The sequence below is a fragment of the Buceros rhinoceros genome, unplaced genomic scaffold (genome assembly GCF_000710305.1).
Source record: "Buceros rhinoceros silvestris isolate BGI_N320 unplaced genomic scaffold, ASM71030v1 scaffold13639, whole genome shotgun sequence".
Lineage (NCBI taxonomy): Eukaryota > Metazoa > Chordata > Aves > Bucerotiformes > Bucerotidae > Buceros > Buceros rhinoceros.
In genome coordinates this window covers 198,390-211,928 of record NW_010431133.1, presented here as the reverse complement: position 1 = coordinate 211,928, position 13,539 = coordinate 198,390, and the positions used below count along the sequence as shown (strand labels likewise).

Here is a 13,539-nt window from a genome sequence, read left to right as displayed (position 1 = left end):
GTGGGCAGTGCTGTCCTGGGGGATTGACTCCTCCTCCATCAGACAGGCTGAGTTTACAAGCATAAGGATGCAAGTCATAAATAAGAAAAGTGTTTGCACTTGCAGTATCCTGTTGGGCTCTGATGCGTCCCTTTAACAAAAAGCACACAAAAAAGGTAACCCCTTCCTAGTCATGTGCTGCGTTGTTTTAAATGCCAACTGGTTATGCAGAGGCTGTGAAGACTCATTGCCAGCTTCATGGAGACTTGATGTTTCACCTTGCTACCAATGAGAGAACTTACCTCCACCTCTGAGCTCTCCTCCCAGCCCCTTGGTGGAGTGTAGTCTTAACCAGAAAAATTTAACTTCTTTATTTTTGATTAAAAGAAAAAAACCCAGTTTTTACCAAAATATTCAGATTAACTTGGAATTTAAGTAAGAGAGTCCTTCTCCATTCTCAGCTGAGAGCAGGCTCTGAAAAGAGCTTAATATTGACAAAGAACACGTGAATAAAACAGAAGCTGAAAATAGCCAGACCGTTGAAGCAAGAGTTTCCTATACAGTCTGGAAAATCCCTCTGTCGTTAGCGGCTCTCAAGGAAAGAGCATAACCTTGGTTGTCGCATACTGGAATTGTCATCAACACCACTGCATGGATATTACCAGTTCCTGGAGGTCCAGGGAGATTGTGCTGGGCATATGAAGGATGTTGTGTGTATCAACTATGCACCTACATCAATATGTTGTACATAAAAACATTCAATATTCTCTGCCTTTGCATTTTTCTGCAATTCAGGATTGGAGCTACTACACAGCAGAACTCCTGCAGAGAAAAGTCTGATGTTCTAGTAGCAGTTACTGGGATCACTGAGACTTGCACAGGACTTCCAGAAATTAAAGAAATTATAGGTACAAACAGACCTTCAAATGCTTTTCAGGACACCTTACAACAGTGCGTAATTTTTCAGCTTTTTAAATCCTCTACTTAACGTTAATTAGCCTTATATTGTGCCAATTTAATTATTGTATGCTCATACTGATCTTTCTTCAGGCTTGAGATGTATAAAATGAATCGTGGAAGAAAAGGAGGAGGAGTAGAGCAAGGAGTTGTTATGACAAAGTACCACTGGGGAAATCGCAAGATGTTTTCCTCTTATGTTACTGTCGCTTACATACTGCCTGCTCTTTGATGGGCTAATGGTGTTCTGCTCCTCAGCCTCAGGGTCATCATTAATGCATGTTGTCCTCACACCACCCTCTCAAAATCACCAAATCCTTTCTCAACCTTCCCGTAAGCAAACTTTGTGCAGGCAAAGTGGAACCGAGATCTCCTCTAGAACAAGGAGTGCTGTGGATCAGGAAGGCTGTTCACAGCGCTGGATGCGGTTTTATGGAACTACCTCCCCATTTGCTTTGCCAAGAAAGATATGGGCAGAGGTCATCTTCATGCAGAGGATTCCCTTGCCACCTGAATCTTCTGACTTACTCAAGTATAGAGTGGATCTGGGGGTCACAGCGGTTTCTTTCAGCTGTTGCTCTAGAAGCTGCAGGGAACAAATTCTTTCCTACATCCTAACCAGTGCTCCTCAGAGACGGGTGGAGCTTCAGAGGCACTTCCTCACCTGGGCTAGGCCGATCTTTCCATTGGAAGATAGTCTCCGATGACAGAAGAATTGTATCTGAAGACTCTTTGAACCACCAAAAGAGAACTTTTTCCTAACTATCGTTCCCAGAAAATACAGTTTATTCAAAGCACCTTCCTCACCTCCCTGGTCTGCAGAGCAGCCTTGGAGAAACACCGGTTTGCACTTTCTTGTTGCTGAATTTGCATAAGGCAGCCTGGACTCACATCTCCACTGCAGCTGGCTGGAATCGCAGCAGATAAAATTGTCTGCCTTCTCTGTGCACTGCTCCTGGATACCCAAGCAAAGCCTGAACGGGAACGAGGCAGTTCTGATTAACAGCAAAAGAGCTTTCTTGCACAGGGTACCACAGGTATAATCGGACTGCTAAGAAAACTGGTTTGTCATTCCTTCCAGTACCTGTTACTTGATTTACTATATACCTGGATACACCTCTCCAAATCCTAGATAGCAAGGCAGTCTAGAGCAGATTCGAAGAGAGCAGCAGAGGTAAAGAAGAAGAAATCCTTCTGCATCCCGTCCTTTTTCTCCAGCACTCCCCCCACCCTCAGGCTGAAGATGGCCTGATTCTGGTAAAGAAAGTCAAGCCCATGGCATTAAGTCCCTGCAAGTGCATCCAGCTCCAGAAGCAGCAGCTAGCATGGGGCACTATGTGTCAATAACAGATTCCTGAATTGAAAGCCTCGAACAGGAGAGCTCACTTGTGGACTTCGCTTCTTCATACTAATCACTAGGTTTGTAGTTCCAGAAAATGGGAAGTAGATAACCAAAATTATTAAAACTCTACATACAGTTTGATTCAACGGCACAAGTGGCTGATGAACAATAAAATAACAGCAATTATTTTTTCCTGTTGAAAAAAATTGATAAAATAGATTGATTGAAAGGTCTTTGGCCTTCTTTCCATTTGTAATTAGGATTTCTCTGCACCTCTCCAATGTCGAGTGCCATTTTCAGCTAAGAGAACACTGCCTGGAATTGTTGCGATCCCAGAAGTGCTAATGCAGTTCAGCGGAAGAGTTTCCAACCCAGAGTCTCTGGGCTGGAAGAGTGCAAACCCAAAGCAGGCACATTTCCAAGCCTCCCTGCCCCTGTGGTCAGCAGGTACACAGGCTGGCAGGCACTGTTACACCTGGAAGAGCTCCTAGAGCTACGCCTGCTTTTCTTGGATGTAGTGAAAGAAGGGAACAAGGGAGTATGCGAGAGGTGAGAGGCAGGCAGGTGTATGCCAGTGGGGGTGCGGGGAGCAGCTGCGACTGCACATCACTGGGGACATCATTTGCTTACAGTACAGCACCACTGCTCACCTCCTGCCTGCACACTGAGAGCCCTCATCAAGCTCATGCCCTTCCCTGCCTTCATTGCTGGAACCTCCTTCTTTCCTCGGGCCTCTCAGAAACGCACTGAAAGCACAGCAGCTGAAGAGATCTCCTTTGCCACGGGTCTGCCCTCCTTTTTCTTACATCCTTTCACCACGCTTGCCCTCGTCCTTAAGGCTCAGAGCTCTGCCTTCATCCTACACGTCCATTCATGTTTCCTCCACCCTTCCCCACATGGATGGATGGTGGGAGCTGGCTATTTATCCTGCCCTCACACGTTTGTTTCCTGCTGTCCCTTCCACACAAGCATCTTCTGTTACCATAATCCTGCTCTTGTTCAAACCTCTCCCCAGAAACAATACTTGCCTAAGTAGTTTGTACATAAATTGAGAGATAGACAAGTAGTGTTGATTCCTGTTTATTTAATCAGAACAAAGGAAAAATGGTTGGTGGTTTGCAAAAGCACAAAGTGCCTTTGACACCCCCATCCTACGGTTTGCTGTTCGTATTTCTGAAAGCTACACTACACGCACATAGGATGATAATAGTTGGGTCACAGCCCTTCCATATCTTCACTCTGTTGCTTGTCTTAGATCATCAACAACTCAAATGACGGCGCTTCCTCCAGAGGGGAGACAGCACATCGTAGATATTGTTCACAGAAATGAAAACGACAAGAGGCAGTGAGGTGGCAGTGGGCAGGCTGCACCTGAGGGTCGGTTTTAGTACCTGTTCTAGTAGGACCTCTCCCTGTTTTGGAGTTTGGGTAATCAAGGATCAAGCAAGGGCTCTGTTACTTGCTGCTGATAATTGTACTTTACATTCAACTTACACTGGTGCTCTGTTTGCTCACAAATTCACTGCTCTACCAGAACCAAACTCGGCTTTCAGTGAAGCACTCTCATTACCCACAGTCTGATAAGCACTAAAGAACAAAATTCAACTCCATATTACTGTCATTTATGCTACGATTCCTTCTGTCACTGCTACTTTATCTCGATTTGCAACCAGCATACAGCAGAGACGTCCTCTCTGGATGTCCCCACCCAGCTATCACAAGCACAAACAAGCCGATCAGTGCTCTGAGTCACAGTGTCAGCCCACTGCTCTTTCGGGCTGATGTCACTGCATTTGCACGTCCCCAGCTATCTGAGCAGCCTGCCTCTCTGAGGATGACAACTAATGGAGGGAGAACCTGGAACAAACTGCCCAGTCTTGCAGAGGAGGGGAGGATGCCCTTATTACTTTGGATGCACCCTCAATCTAGAACAGAGCTGCTCAGCTTAAGATTTATTATTTTTAATAAAACAAGCATAGGCAGATGATGTTTAGTGGTGCTGGTACTAAACACTGCTAATCACTAATGTAGTAGCATTTTTAATCCCTAATCTTTTTTCTGAGTGGGAAAAAGTTGACCCAAGACCTCGTCTGTCTTCCTTGCTCGGTGATTAGAGCCTATCAAGTAGTGAATGCCAAAGCTTATGACCATCTGAAATGCCTTAATGCTCTAATTTGGTCAGTTTAAGGATTTGGGAATAAGAGGTCCATGTTATCAGTGAAAGCAAAGCACACACAGTCAGAAGCTTCCCAGAAATCCTTAACCCCCAAATCTCCTCCTAGCTTGTGAACTTCATGTGGATCTAACCTGGGAGCCCTCGCTCACCAGTAACATGAAATATTTATGACGAAATTTGATAGATGTGATTTGGAAAGCATCATTTGTGGAGGATATATGTGAGTTGATCCTTACCTTTGGAACTCAACTATCAGCTCAACGATGTATCTGCTAGTACTGTTCTCACCAGCATTAGAGGTACTGCTTCATGCCTTGTGGTTTAGCTTTGGGGATTTTATCATCAGTTTTTTTATTCAATGATTTTATCAATCATTGAATAAGGCTGTGTTGAATGAACAGTGGCCAGCACCTGCATTTCTCCTTACAGTTTAAGGAAAACATTCTGGGTCTGTCTTTGTTTGAATTTCTATCCATGCTTTATCACACCCTCCACCACCTCCCTTATTAATCACAGTCTCTAAAAAAGACTCTTCAGGTTTTTTGGGGTAAGTTTGAAATGCAAGAAGTCCTATAAATAAAATAATCCCATAAGCACTTTGATGCATATAAATAAGCTCTTTACCTGTAGAGGTATTCAAGTTTTTAGATATTTGAACTACCTAAAGTAAAAAAAAAATACGATCATTTGCTTTTTGCAATGTGGCAAATGCTCTAAGCAGCAGCATAGTGCTTTTTCTCTTGTAAAAGTACTAAACACAACACATGATCAAAAAACTCTGAAAAGGAGCTGCTGAATTATCAATGCCACGTAATTCCCCTCACAAATATCATGTTGAATATATGTCAGGGGTTTTTTTTTGCTTTTTCTACCTTTAATTGAAAAGTTGCTCCAGAATCTCACTACTTATATTACTATTAATTACTAAACAATTATTAATAATATTAATTAGTAATACTTCACTTAATGGCCTGTTTACACCTATTTACTCTTATGTCAGCATTGCTTTCAGGTTGAATGCCTCTTGCTCCCCTGAGCTGCTCCCCCTATTGCCTTGGGGACCACTACCACCACATCTCATCCCTGGTTTCATTTTGGTAAGGTTTGGTGAGGCAAATTCTTGCACAGCCCATTTGTTTTGTTTTGGTGGGTTTTATTGTTTGTTTTGGTGGGGTTTAGTTGTTTGGTTTTGGTGGGGTTTATTTGTTTGTTTTGATGGGTTTGTTTTGTTTGGTTGGTTAGTTTGGGTCTTTTGTCTATATCAGAAATATCTTTGAACAACCTGCAATCACATCTGGGTTTTCGGGCTTTTTTTTTGTTTGTTTTTAAACTATATCACTGCAAACAACTAACACAGACAGGTTCTCCTCTGAGTTGGAGAAACCAGCAGGATAAGTCTATTATTTAGCCAAGAGTTGGATCTGTTTTCCGCTATGAATTTCAACACATTTCCATGTTCTGTTGCACAGTTTCTGTACTGACAGCCAGTCCTGTCTGTGTGTCAGTAGAAATTCCACAGGTGTCATCTTATTCGTGCCCAAGCCAGTATTGAAGCAGCTAATGAACAAACCCATTTTAAAGAACTTCAGTAAAAAGTTCTAGCTCCAGCATTTCCCAGTACTAACCTATTTTGAATGTTAGCCCTTTTCTGTTTATCTGTATGTCCTTAATCATTCCCCCTGCTCTTCCCTTAGAGCCTTGCATGGCATCTACTCAGCTCCCTGCCCACGTCCTCTCCACCCTGCCATTCTCCAGCCCTCCATCCTGGCTCATTACATTTTGTGTCGCCTCTGCATTTACCTTTCTTTTGTCTCTGGTCTCATGCCTGGCACAATTTCTTTCCTTGCCCTTCATATGCTGTATCCCTGTCCATATACATTTCTTTATTTTCCTCCTCTTCCAACTATATATAACTCCCCTCTATCATTTTCTGGCCTTTACAATGCCGCTTACATCTTGCTGTTCCTGCATCCTCCCTACCCTGACCACACTCCTTCACTCTAATATTCCTCTTTGGTCTTCCAACAGTGGATACAGTCCAACTCCCCTCCATCTCTACACCTCATTTCATTTTCTGCCTCTCTGGTTTCTCAGATCTCCTGACTCTTGCCCACACGGTGAAGGCACAGCTGCTTCACCCACCCATACACCTGCACAACACGTTCGCTGGAAACATCTACATACTGAGAACAATCCAACAGGGAGAGCGCTCCTGCCATATGTCAAAGCTACCGGTGGAAGCATGCATCTCACTGAACCCCAGCTCACCTTTTGCGACACTAGATTTATGAAAGGGGCCGCTCGTTTTGATTAAAACAGAAATTTTCAAAGGTGAGGGCTACAGCCCAGGTTAAGTTCAGGGAAACCCCCTTAACAGAATGAGAGCAGGCAGGTAAGGCCCCTTGGCTGGCAAGAGCCACGTACCTTTCCACACCTTTGTGGAAGAAGTGTTTCAAAGCGCTGATTTACGAAGCATAACTCAGATTTCCCACTTACCCGTGCGGTGAAGTCCACAGCAGCACCCCGATTTAACAGCAACGTAGCTACATTGATATTCCCGTAGTGAGCAGCTATGTGGAGGGGCGTGAACCCACTCTGGAAAAAACAAAACAAAACCAAACCAGTGGATACTTACATCTCGTTGGTACGCCAAAATTATCATATCACTGACAAAAGCTAGTAACAGGAGTCTGCTGCAAGTCACCATCCACATTCTGTATAGTTTTCACTCACTGACATTTCCCTATAGACTCTCAGAGAATCTAAATAAAAATCATATTGCAATGCAGGAGGGAAAAGAATTAACAAATATTTTAGAAGACTAGAAGCAGGATAAAACTTTCAGTTATTCCAGAAAAACAACAGCAAAACATTTGAGTATTAAAGCAATGATCTGTCTTTTCTATGAAATTAATTTCTAACTGGAAATATCTAGTTATGGGTATTATGTCAGTCTTACAAGTTAAATGTCTCAGACATTCTTTGCAGAGGTTCAGATACAAGTCATTTAATGATACTTGCTAACTATGTTTTACAAATTCAAAGTAGATGCAAATGAAAACAACATCAAAGATGATCTTAAATTATTAATATGGATTTTTCTTTTTTTTTTTTCCAAGGGTTAGTACCATAAAGTTCAGTCTCCCACTGTGCGCAATCACACTGGGTTATGTTCAGACACCACGAGTTACCACCCTAATTAGAAGATGCCTTACTGATAAAATTACTTCAGAAACTTATTTTCATATTTAAGTAGATTTACTTCCTTTTAAAAATAATGCTAAAACATGCAGCAATTCCATCAGTCCTGCAAAGTATGAAACCTTATGGGAACTAGATGCATTTCTAAATTGTCAGCAAGCCATGCTAGTTGCCACTGCCTTGCTTTGGGAGTTGTGCAGGTAGAAAACCACTCTCAGATCATTCTATTTGCTGACACCATCAAGGTAAGTGTCATGCAGAAGCCTAAAATCAGACCTGGATGCACAACAGGACAGGGTTCTCTGCAGCTCTTCACACGTCTCATAAACAAGTGAGAACCCCTGAAAGCTCCACCTTGAGTAATGTGTCACTTTTATAATGGCAGTTAGTTCCCAAGAACGCTTACTCTTACTTTTAAACCCTAGTTGCAGCTGCAGAAAGCCCTGGCGTCTAAACTACAGTCTTCTCTAGCACATGCTACTTCATTTTGTCTAAAGCAGGTATCTATCCTATACAAGGCGATGCAGAAAGGAGGAGGAAGGAATGATGCAGCAGCACTAAGTCATGGAGGAGTGATGATGCATATATATATTTATATATACCTCTGTTGTTCTATTCACCATCATCTAGGTTAACACATTGGGAAGCAAAGAGGGGGAAAAAATGAACGGTTAGTTCACCACTGGTGATATGGATGCAAAAAGCTTCGTGATTGCTCTGTGGCATGGCAGCTCAGATGACAGCACAACCGGCACACAAAGAAAGCTCGACTGAATGGAAGCTGAATGGTGGAGTATCTGGAATGTTAATTGTTACATGTTTACCGAAGTTCTTAAAGTACTAATTGCACAAACATCTCATCAAGTGGCATAATCGTACAATACCTGCAGCACACCACTGCAGGAGTGGCTTTCAGCCCCAAGAGAACCATTCTAGTAATATTTCGCCTATTATTTTCTATTTGCAAAGTTTCTACAGGAGCAATTAACCCTGATTTAAACAGAAAGGGAACGGGGGAGAAGCAAATGAAACGTTATTCTTAATCACACGCTACAGGAAAAAGTTACGTGTAACTCTGCAGCAAAACGCTTCACGCTAAGGGAGATCTTCACTGGATCTAACACACGTGGTCAGCACTTGAGAGCATCAAACCTCCTTCCTTTTACAACTGACCTTTGACTCCACATCAGCATTGTGGTCGTTCTGCAGGAGCAGAGCCGCTGCCTTCGTATCATCCTTGCGAGCAGCGATGTGAAGGGCAGGAAGACGGACTTTTCCCTTCGTATCATTTTCAAGCAGCAGTGAAACCACCTGGTCATGACCTTGCTGCAAAGCTACTGCCAAAGGGGTGAAACCATCCTGCAACATACAATGGGGACTTTCAACACATGTTCCAAGTGTTCCAGGGGGTGGGAAGGGGAAGACATCTCAGGGTTAGTAACAATACTGGCTAACATGGTGCAAATTAAATGGACCCTGCAACGACACTGAAACTGGAGTAAACTGTTGGTGAACTAGATCCCAAATGCTCAAAATACTCCAGACTTAAAATTATAAGACATGAGACTTCAGAAAAAGAGTAAAATTACTCATGAACTAACAGTTACATTAATCAGCATGTGTATAATAAAGTGTATAATTATATTAAAAGGTATAAAAAGCTGAAATATTAAAATGACAATCGTTAGGGATGTCTCTATAGCAAATTATCATTCATTCCCCTCCCAGTTAAGGGTTATAATCTACACTTCCTTAAGAAAAAACTCAAACCAGCACTTGAGTTCTATCTTCTGACACATTTTATGTGTGGATTTAGAATCTAACAATATTTAAAAGCGAATACCACATTCTCCCAATACACCAATTATTTTACTACAACTTCCATTTATGAAGATTTATATAGGTGTGACGATCAATTTGCTTACAAACAGAAATTCTTTGCTTTCAGACTAGCAAATAGCCAAAGTAGTGCAGAAAAAGAAACCTGAAAACCAGAAGATTTTTATTTAACATATTTTCGAGTGGATTCCTCAAGCGCATGAAAAGTACAGTCTGAGATGTTTTGATGATTTAATTTTTATAGATTCCTAGAAAACTAAAGAATGAAAGAGTTGCCTTTGAGATTCTGCTCCTTTCAAAACATTTCAGTGGCATTCTGACCCAGGAACTCATCCAACCGAAACTCTTTCAACCACAGCCTTCCCTTTTGCCTCTGGCTCAGCATCCTCCAGCAGCGGGGCAGGGCTCTGGGCTGTGGTCTGGGGCCATGAGCAGTTCCTGCTCTGCGATGGGCAGAGAGCCACACAGGGGGTGTGAAAAACGCTGTGTAGCTCTGAAGGCCAAAGAACTCCATGAGCATCCCCACAAGAGGGCTCTGGCAATATAGCTATGCTCCAGCCGCAGAAATGGAGGCTCCTGCCGGGAGAAACGCCGAGCAGGTCCGAGTGACCCGGAGGCATTGGTTCCCTGGTCTATTTATACAGCCAAGGGTAGTGGCACCGTCCACTGCTTCACAGAGTAAAGTGCTTTAGTGAACTGCAGGCATTTCTCATGGGGCTTTCGCTGCTGCTTAAAGTGTTGGTATTAATAATATTTAAAAAAAAAAAATCCTAGGGACACATTTGCTCCTCTTTTCCTTACGAAAAATTGGAGGGAGTGCCTCATTTCAATCCCAGAACAGCTGCCGTCCCCTCTACCCCCAGGTTCCTAACTCCAACGAGAGTTGCCCATCACCACTTCTGTGCGTGCAGGGATCGCTGTTCCACGGCCATGCAAACGGCGACCAAGAGTATTAGCACCGTCAAGAACACGCTTCCACCACATGCTCTCTGAGGATGCCAATACAAAAAGCAACTGCAAGTAAGTGCCGTGATGTCAGTACCATAATTAGCAACTGCACTTGAAAGCTGCACTAAAATTTGGGCAAAGCCCACTCCAGAAAAAACAAAACAAACCCTAAATTCTAAAAACAATTTAAAGAAAGCAGTCGGTTCTGCTTTTTAATTTAGATTAAAAGGCCTTTGTTAAAGAGCTTTATTTTTAATGAATATTTAGCTAAGTGGCAATTATTTAATAACAAAGGCTTTTGCGCTTACAGAGATAAAGATAAATCAGATTTATATGAAAACTTGGACCAAGAGAGAATAAAAAAGCACCCATAAGCAACTATCAAAAGCAAGTAAGGCCATAAAGGCAACTTTGTTTTGTAGTCTGGTGTCTTCAAAGGAATTCTCTGTGGATAAATTTAGATTGCACCTTATCATCAAGCTGAGTTGGAGAAAAGTTCCGCCTCAGCTGACACACAATGTTCAAGGGAAAAACAATACCAAAGAAGAAGAATCAAGTACCCCTGCACAATTAAAAAAGTTTCTATTTTCAGAAAAATCATCCAGTGGCAAAAACATTTTCAAAAGTTCTGAATCTATTGTACATCTCTGTTTCCAAGTTTTTACAAAGAAATAGAAATTGGTGTGTTTCGAAATTAATTTTCAATTAATTTTCCAGATTTCAAATGTTTAAATATTTTTTGGCTTTCATTGGGCATTTCCAGAAAGTAGTTTCTGACGCGCGCTTCTACTTCTAACTAATTTTTAGTGATTTCTGAAGCTGCAATTTTGATCCATTAGCGATTCAATTTTTACAGTGCTGACTCCAGAAGATTAGAAAAAAATTACATACATACATCATTACACAGTTTATTGTGAGGGAGAGTGGTGCAATAAAGTAATTCTGCTCCGAGCGCTGAGTAACCCTGGGTCTTCCCCCATATTGCACCCAGGGCTGGCTCCAAAGCACAGGGAAATGGTTGTTCTTGCTTTGTGGTTGCCCTCCACATTACTATTTTTAAGGAAAGCAGAGAGAACTTTTATATTATGCACGGAGGCTCCCTATTTGAGCACTTAACCTGGAAGATTACCAGTTCTGACTAAGAATACCTCTATTTTTAGAACTGCTTCTAGTTAAAGTCATTTTTTATTTTAGAAATGGCAAGAGATGGTTTAAGTTGCGGAAAAGCCAATAAACTCAGTATTCATTAGCACATTTTATTGGTTTTTAATTTTGTACTTAAAAGACTAGTTTGATACAAGCTGGGAAGAATCACGGCTGAAGTGCATTTTACTTTGTTCACAGAGCAAAATTCAAACTTTTACCTCTGTGGCAAGGCTTTGACTGGCCCCATTGTCCAGAAGAAACTTGACGACTTCCAGGTGGTTTTCCTGGGCTGCCATATACAGTGGAGTGAAACCATTCTGAAAGAGGAAAACAAGAGTGTAAGCACTCCCCAAACACTTCATACACACCACAGGTCTGCCAGGCTCGGGTAGGTCGGGAGGACACCAAATAAACCGCGTGTTCACATGCCAGTTAAGGGTGTGATCTCCCTTGATGGAGGTGAAGGTAGGAGAAGGGAAATACTGTTTTAAAGGACGCAGTTGAATCTTTCAGCTGACCCAACACAATTCCCACAGCTAAAGGACAATACTTCCTTTTACCTCTGTTGGGAAGTCAAACTAAAAGTCAACCAAGATGAGTTACGATGCCCGACCAGTGCAGCCGCAACAATGGAAACGTAAAACGGGACAGGTAAATACAACGTAAGTGTGTAGCGAAAGCAAGAGCAATGGCTCCTCAGAAGACTCCCGAGTTTTCTTCTCTCCCTTCCATTAGCTTTAACCTCTGTTTCACTCGTGTCAGCCACTCGGGCCTTTTGTCTCCTCAAAGAGGAGAGCATAACCTGCCTGCGGTCACTGAGCTACTTCATTTTCCAGGCACCAGGAGATCTGACAATCGTTGGTTCTCTGTAGTTGGAGACAGAGGTTTATCGGTGTTTCCAACCACTTAGAGCATTTCTCCAAATTATACTTAAGTGAGTGATTTCAATCAATGCAATACAAGTATTAGAGGCTGCAGAGCTTAACTCATTCTTTGGCCAGAGCTTTTATCTTTGCCTTCACTGTACGCAGGTCACAGACTTTCAGGAACTGAACTCTTAGGGACTAACATTAAGGTGATGTATTTCTCTCTACTATTCTAAGCATTTCTGAAACTCACAGCTTTGACAGCACTTGCAAAACCAAAATGGCAACATGAAGTCATGAAACCTTGTCCTGCTCAAGATCATCATCACGCCTTGGCTTCGTGAACGAAGATCTGGGAAGGGCTTTTCCCACGCTCACTGCAAGCGATGAGTGCACCCTTCGGGCCTGCGCGGTGGATTTTTTAGGTGAGGCGCAGCGTGCGTGGAACCGGCTCCACCCTTTACACCTGAGGTTCATCTGCCAGGGCCTAGCGAGCTTGGACAGTGACAGCGAAGTCCTCGGGTCATAGGTTTGGTTAGAGTGTCCTTCTCTTAGACGATGGATGCCTTACAAGGCTAAACGAGCTCCATCTGCCTGGGTTTAGAGTCAGAATTGTCCTTCTCCTAGGATGGCTGCCCGAAGGCTAGTGAGCCCATCCTGCCCATGGACACACTTTGTCTGACCCTTCAGCTGAGACCTGTCAGGCTTGGGAGACCCCACCGGAGGCACATGCCACCACCACCCCACCGTGGGCACATGCCACCACAAGCACAGCTCTCAACCTCACAAGGGCACGCAAGCTCCCCCGCCACCCCAAGGCAAGGGGGTGCCCGTGAAAAAGTCGCTGCTCTACCTCCGGACATCACAGACCCGGGCACGGGGCGGCCGGGGCCTGCCAAGAACAGGAGCCCTGGAGGGGTGCTCATGATACCTCTCAAGCAATATACAGGAGTTGCTGATGTGCACCTGAAATCGCTTGGCTTTCATATAGCATTGCAAGTCCACCAATCCAATAAAATCATGAACTAGCGGTAAATACATTGATAGTGACAACTTAAAACATCGACATACTACTGACTGAGCTG

At 43.1% G+C, this 13,539-nt stretch overlaps 1 protein-coding gene across 1 annotated transcript in view; it reads right to left on the bottom strand.

Annotated features, from left to right (window-relative positions):
- Positions 1 to 13,539, bottom strand: part of LOC104499771 (ankyrin-3) — a gene marked incomplete at its 3' end in the record, with an annotated part of 60,620 nt that overhangs the window by 40,170 nt on the left and 6,911 nt on the right. The window contains exons 5-8 of the mRNA XM_010143325.1: positions 11,807 to 11,905; positions 8,829 to 9,014; positions 8,258 to 8,281; positions 6,951 to 7,049 (exon numbers count right to left, since the gene is read on the bottom strand). Coding sequence (XP_010141627.1) covers positions 6,951 to 7,049; positions 8,258 to 8,281; positions 8,829 to 9,014; positions 11,807 to 11,905 — 408 coding nt within the window. The remainder of the gene's footprint in view (positions 1 to 6,950; positions 7,050 to 8,257; positions 8,282 to 8,828; positions 9,015 to 11,806; positions 11,906 to 13,539) is intronic.